Source organism: Chenopodium album, chromosome 6, assembly GCF_948465745.1.
Source record: "Chenopodium album chromosome 6, dcCheAlbu1.1, whole genome shotgun sequence".
NCBI lineage: Eukaryota > Viridiplantae > Streptophyta > Magnoliopsida > Caryophyllales > Amaranthaceae > Chenopodium > Chenopodium album.
This window is the reverse complement of record NC_137839.1, coordinates 65,464,319-65,471,867: the sequence shown is the minus strand read 5'-3', so window position 1 is coordinate 65,471,867 and position 7,549 is coordinate 65,464,319. Positions and strand designations below refer to the sequence as shown.

General features: G+C 33.7%; 1 protein-coding gene across 1 annotated transcript; it reads left to right on the top strand.

The window, feature by feature from the left end:
* The first annotated feature begins 4,925 nt into the window (after nucleotides 1-4,925).
* On the top strand, nucleotides 4,926-6,461 carry LOC145637072 (uncharacterized). The gene has a single exon (XM_081688584.1). The coding sequence runs from the start codon at nucleotides 4,926-4,928 to the stop codon at nucleotides 6,459-6,461; it is 1,536 nt and encodes a 511-aa protein (XP_081544710.1).
* The last annotated feature ends 1,088 nt before the right edge of the window (nucleotides 6,462-7,549 follow it).

The window sequence follows — 7,549 nt, the reverse complement described above, 5'->3', positions numbered from 1 at the left end:
CGCCACATGTCCACTCCCACTTGGGCACCAAGGCACCCAAGTGGGCTTCTTTTGTTCCTCCCTTAGTCTCGGCCCAGCCACCCGTACCCAAGCAAGAGTTGCCGGCTGCGCTGCTCTCGGCCAGCAAGTCGCGCACTCCAAGTGCGGGATGCTGCCGAGGCTTGCCTTGTTCGTGCACTTGGCTGCTAGCATTGGTGCGCTAGCACGCACTAGCCAGCCAAGGCTCAGCTTGGTGCGCATGCTAGCCACCGTGCTACGCATTGTTCCCCTAGCACTCGGATTGCTCGGGGCACTCCGATGATAGGGGTATTTTGGGATATGCGTTTATTTATTACTATTTGCACGTCTCGTCTTTTATTATTTTCAACTCGAATTACGACGCTCGGTTTCGACGCTCTAAGCTCGAATTTACGACGTCTTAATAAATATTACTCGGTCGACTCATTAATTCCTTTCGAATTAATTCGTTGCTTCGGCTCGTTGGTTGCTTGGGTGTGACCCGAAGGGTTCAGTCAAGATTAAGCTGTAATATTAATTATGCATTAATAATACTAATCGGAAGCGGCCTCCACCCAGGCATTCCGATCACTTGACCTTACTGAATATATTAGCTTTCTAATAATTCTGAACCCACTATCAGAATAATATACTTATTCGAAGGACACTATTCCTTATATATAATTATAATTATATATATATATATATATATATATATATATATATATATATATATATATATATATATATATATATATATATATATATATATATCTAATACCCCGTATTCTTGAAACGTATTTCTAATTAATTAATTAGTATTCTTTTAAAAAGGGTATTTTAGTAATTTATTTTACTATTTGAATTTTGGCGCCAAAAGTATTTTAAAACTCAATTATTATTTTTGGATTTTGGATAAGATTTATTATCCATTTATTTTATTAAAAACAGGATTATTTAAATTTATTTCGGATATTTTAATTAAACAAAATTATATTTTCTTATTTAATTTAAAAGGGCCGAATTTCCCTTATCAATTAGCTAAGATATTCAGATTTTCTAAGTAGAAAATCTTATTTTTCTTAGTTAAATTAATTAGTGAACAATTGGTATTTTCTTATTTAATTATTTTATACAAAATATATTATATACGCAATTATTTTTAATCCTTAAATCTAGCAAAATAATTTCCTAAATTCTGCATAAGGGGTCCGAAATTTTTAGCTATGGAATCTCACCTTGGTTGATTTATGGGTGATTTATTTTGGTAATTTGTATTTTTAATTATTTCCCTAAAATCTATAATTTTCCTTAATTTTTATTTCCCATCTACTAAATATTTGATTATCTTATTTTCCTACCTTATTTCATCTTTGATTATTCCCCAAGTAATCTTATTTTCCATATATTTTCATGAAAAACACACTTTCCTAAATTCTATTATTCTTAATCACCTTAATATCAAAAGTTTACATATTTCTTTATTTACTTTTCCAAGTAATTTCCTAAATTCTTTTTACCGTAATTCTTCCTACATTCTCCTACCATAATTCTTTCATTCATGAGCCTATAAAATACCCCCTCATACCTCTCATATTCTTCACACCAAAAATCAATTCTCTTCTTCTCTCTTCTTCTTCTTTTCCCTAAACCTTTTCATACTTCTTTTATAAGTCAGCCCATATACCTTCAAAGCCACTTTTCGGGCACTTATGTTAAGTTTTTGGGATATTAACGTTTCACAAAATATTGTTCCTCTCAAAATATCCTTGAGGTTAGGCTCAAGAATAACCCAATTCTGAGTTATATTGAAGGAGTTATGGCCTTTGCAACTTCTGCCTATTCTTCCCAACGAAAATTCAATTCTCTTTAAACCTATTCCTTTATCTTCTTCATGGTTAGTTTTCTAAAATACAAATACCTATTTCAAAGCTATAATTTTATATTTAAGTATTATTTTAAAAGATTTTTTTATAGTCCATGCACATTAGATTTGAGTTTATGTTGTGATAACCTTATGGTTATGTTATTTGCAAGGTGTATTCGTGATTAAACTTTGAAAGTGCAAAGTGTACTGTTGATTGATATTCGGAATCAAGGTTCTTGAGGTTATTTTTGTGTGGTTTTTCTAGCAAGGATCAAGGTACGTTTAGGTGGCTAGATATCTTTGAAAGTGATTGGTTTGAATAACATGTTTTACATGATTTGATTGGTGATTGAATTAAATTGATTTGGATTATGATTTTGAAATAAATTATGTTTGAAGGTATTTATTTCAATAAAATTATTTTGAATGATTGATTTTTAAATCATGTTTTGAATGGTTTGGATTAATTATTGTGTTTAAACAAAGGAATTGATTTTAAAAGGTTTGTTGAATTAAATAAAGGTTTTTAAAAGAAGAGTTGTTGATTTTGAAAAGTTATTAATATGAGATTTTATTCTAAAGTATTTATTTACAAGGTTTAATTTTGAAAGCATGTGGAATTAATTAAAAAGGATTTGAATTATATCGGAACTATTGGATATTAAAAGGATTTATTGAACCATTGAATTATTAATATTATTATTAATGTTTTATGTTAGTAATCCTACTATGCGGATTTGGTTTATTGATAAGGCCTTGGACTTTGTATGACCGGGTCTTTCCTCAAGAATAGCCTTGTAATATAAGGAGACTAGCTTGGGCAGTGTGCACACTTGGGTGAGGAATTGGATTAAAAGGAATTGATTCTTGATAAAGGAATTAGTTTTATTAACTATTATTTTGAATATGAATCATTGGAATCGGTTTTGGAATAATGAGTTTTGAATTTATTGGATTAATTATTGGAATTGGTTTTAAAAGCATGTTTGCAAATAAATTGAATTCACATTATCTTTCACTTATCGTACTTAGCATAATTTGCTAATCCGTATTTCTTATTTCTTTTGGTTCTCCTTTTTTACCGTAATGGTAAGCTGTGTTGACTATTTTTAGGTGGAGTCATGAATGAACATATGGGAGTCCAGGGATTTGCTTCACCTAGTTTAGGAGTGTTGGTCTTTATGTTTATTTTGAGTACTCATGACTATAGTTACTATTTATGGTTTATTATTAATAAAAGAAGAGTATTGATGTTTTCCGCTGCAAAGTATTGGTTTTGTTTAGTAAGTTTTGAGTAGCCTTGCGTAATCACGCGGCGGTAATACGCATGCATATATATATATATATATTCGTCTAGAGAGCAACAAGGGCGGGGTCAGAATCGATCCTAGAATCTCCTGGAACCAAAAAGGAAGCTCTAACCACTTAAATTATCCCTCACTAAATTATTAATAAATTACTTGCTTCCCTTGCCTTTTTTTTTTTTTTGGAGATTTTCTCATGTTATTTTTCCCCGTACAACGTTTTTCAAACGCGTTAAGACCTGATTCTATTAAAAATGTGTATGGTGCATCAAAGGACATTTGGATACGACATAGTAATCAATATGTATTACATTTGAGTAAGTGCAATTAATCTATTTAAGAGAAGAAAAATTAATAATTTAATATTCAAGTTAATAAAAATTTATTTGGAGTTTAACTATTGAAATGATTGACTCAAATTACTGATAACAATTTTACAAGAATAAGGGCATGTTCACATATACTGAACCGAGCTTAACAGAACAGAACTGAACTGAACTGAATTTAAGCTGAAGTGAACAGGCCCTAAATTACTCATTTTCTTGTATTAGCATTAGCCGTATACATTGGAAGCAAGCAATCTTTAAAGTGTAAACCACCTATAAACTTACATATGTTTATTGATAAATGATCACAAAATATAAGTATAAAACTGATAATCTACTTCTTCCGTTTCTTTTACTTGCAATATATACAACCTTTAGGCATGCAGTTTTGGGCGGCAATTAGGAAGGTAAATAAACTATTTCGAAATAATTTAAACACTGAGATTACAGAAGAGTTAAGTACCATAAGTAAAATTTAATTTGATTAATTTGAACGTTCACATTATATAATCTTTGTCTCAAACCGCATGCCATAAGACTGTGTTGTAAGTACTCAAAACAAAAAAAAGTATGTAGTTTATGTACTACTGTGATTTAAAGGCAATGATAGATTAATAGTAATATAGTATGATACCATATATTTATAGAGCTAATTAACCGTATTTAAAACTTAAAAAATTATTTTAAGTGTAAACCACTGTTAAATATATATATATATATATATATATATATATATATATATATATATATATATATATATATATATATATATATATATATATATATATATATACTCCCTCCGTAACAATTTACTCGCAACAAACTAGGGGAGAACGGACTCCTAGGCAAAAGTTTTTAAGTGAGTAAGTTAAAGTAAATTGCATGTGATTAGTAGTGGTAAAAAAGGAGGGAAAAAAAGGTGGTCCCTTTTTAGTGGAGGCCATGTGGCCCCTAATGTTAATTTCCCTCTCTTTCCTTCCCTTATTCACGTGTAGGGAGGGCTGTTTTTGGGAGGGAAATTTTTTTGCCTCCCAAAAATTTCATTTTCCCCCCATAAAATTCACAAAATTTAAAATCAATTCAAAAACACAAGTACAACCACCAAAAACAACAATTTTTCCAAACCAAAAGCTCCTTATAAAAAAGGAGTAGCTGTTTCATTCAAGACCCTCATTCAAACACAAGAGGGTATTGGGGGGGGGGGATTTAGAATTTTTCAAAAGTAGAAGTTAGAGGATACAACCAACTGTTTGCAAAATTACAAAAACCATAATATGAAATTAGTCCTAATTCCTAATTGTTGTGTTAGTAGTAGCAGCATTAGTGAATTTGTACACGAATTAGGCTCCACTGAAAGCTCCCAAAAAAAGGCAAGTCACCTCCACTTCATCACCTACCATCAAATCTGAAAAAAAAAAATTTAAGGGACTCATGGCAGAAATGTTGGATGATTTTTTCAACATAAACCAACTGCTCATGGAGCAGGATTTGGTGATGGAAGAAACTTCCAGTTCTTCTGGGTTAGAAACTGAAGAGGCAACTCAACAGCAACAACATGAACACAACTCATCAGCAGAATCAGAAACAGATACAGAGCAACAAAATCAGCAACATGCATTTGTGAGGAGAAGCAGAGAATTAAACATTGAAGAAAAAAGGCAGATTGTTGATGATATTCTGCTTAATATGGTAGGAGACACACTGCCAAGAGGAATGTTGACCTCATTGGCAAAGAAACATCATGTACACAAATCTACTACAAGCAGGTGTCTCAAAGTAATTAAACAACACATGCAACTGGGAGAAGTTGTGGATGTGAGGACCAAAAAGTTAGGGAAAACTGGTCGCAAGCCATTTGAATACTCTGATGAGTGGCTTATGTCTGTACCACTTTACAAGAGAACCACAAACAGAAGCTATGGTGCTGCTCTACATGTCAATCATATGGTGATACACAGGTTGAAGAAAAGGGGCAGACTTAGGGCAGTGTCAGCAAGTAATCACCCAGCATTATCAGAAAATCACAAAGTTGCAAGGCTTAAGTGGGTTTTGCAACACATTCATCCAATTCCAAGTGAAGGGGACCCTACAATTATTGATATGCAACATCACATAAACATTGATGAGAAGTGGTTCTACCTAAACCCAGAGACAAGGACTTTCTATCTAACACCAAATGAAGAGGTCCCATACAGAGCACAACAGTCTAAAAGGTTTAAGATAAAGGCAATGTTCATGAGAATGGTGGGCAAACCACTTTATGCTGCAGATGGGACACTTATTCACTCAGGGAAGTATGGTTTGTTCCCTTTTGTGAAACATGAGAGGGAAAAAAAGAAAAGCAAAAACAGAGAAGCAGGCACAGTGGAGACAAAAGCAATTCAGAATGTAAACAAAGAAGCTATTAGGCACATGATTTTAGACAAAATCATCCCAACAATTCATGCACAATGGCCAGCACAATTATCAAAGAATATTATCATACAATGGGATAATGCTAGGCCACATCAAGTACCAAGAGATGAAGAGTTTTTGGCAGCAACACAAGCTAATGGGTTTAACATTCAATTTGTTTTCCAACCTGCCCAATCACCAGATGTGAATGTGTTGGACCTAGGTTTGTTCAAGGCAATTCAATCCATACAATACCAGTCATTCCCAAAAAATATTGATGAGCTACTTGAGAAAGTGGCAGAGGCATTTGACATGTTTGATCCAACACTGAATAGGTACACTTGGATCACACTACAAGCTTGCAGGATTAAGGTATTGGAAAAACAAGGAGGGAACAACTACAATCCACCACATATGGGCAAAGCAAGGCAAGACAGACAAGGGACTTTGGAGGACATTTTGAAGGTAGACAGGACACTTATTGCAGACACAGTGCAATATCTCAACACCCTCTTTGTTCCAACCACAGGACCTCAACCAGAAAGTGAAGATATGGAAGTAGATGCAGATTGAAGGTCACAGAAGCAAGTAAGAACATGCAACTTTTTGTAAATGAACAAGACAACAAGTAATTTTTTGTAAATGAAGGACTCATCAGCAACCAAGTCAGAAGACCAAAGACTGCCACACATAACCATTAACTTGAAAACTAAGTTTTTGTTTGTTTTGTAATGGTTAGGTGTATTTTGTTAAATAGAGTAGGTAGACAGTCTTAGTAGGTACTTATTATTGAAATGGAACTTTGTACAATCAACAATTTTTTGGGCAAATGAAATCATAGCATTAACAAGTACACAATGTGTTTATAGTATGGGTTGGTTATTGTCTGTTTTTTCCATCAGATGGGATTGGTTTAACCATATAAGCCACCATTAACAGGCACCTCAACAACATCCTCTGTTAGAAGATGTTGGAGCTCCCTAAAGTAATGGGCTCAAGTCATAAGAGTCCCTTCATCATATGGAAAACCTACATCTATGATGCAATGTGGGTAAAGGGACTTAATGCATCATCACAAAATACCAATGACAGAGAGTGACTCAAACTGTGGGAACTCATAGGCAACAACATCAACACACATCAAACCAGAATATTCCACAGGCTATTCATCTCAACAATAACCAACCCACACAGTCATATCAACAATAACCAACCCACACAGTCATATCAACAATAACCAACCCACACAATCATATCAACAATAACCAACCCACAACAGCCTATTTATAGGCCATAATGTAAAAAAAAAACCACAAAAGCCAAGCAACTCAGAGGCAGTAACAAAAAACCACAGAAGCCAAGCAACTCAGAGGCAGTAACAAAAAACCACAGAAGCCAAGCAACTTAGAGGTAGTATCTTTGTACCACAAAAGCCAAGCAACTCAGAGGCAGTAACAAAAAACCACAGAAGCCAAGCAACTCAGAGGCAGTATAAAAAAACCACACAAGCCAAGCAATTCATGCTCACAATATAACCATAACAACATGCAGCCAATGAATTCAAGTGAAGTGCCCAATATAACAATACAACAACAAATTTCCCTTACCCAAAGCAACAATTTCAACCAACATAAGCAGACGACCAAACACCCCCATTTTAA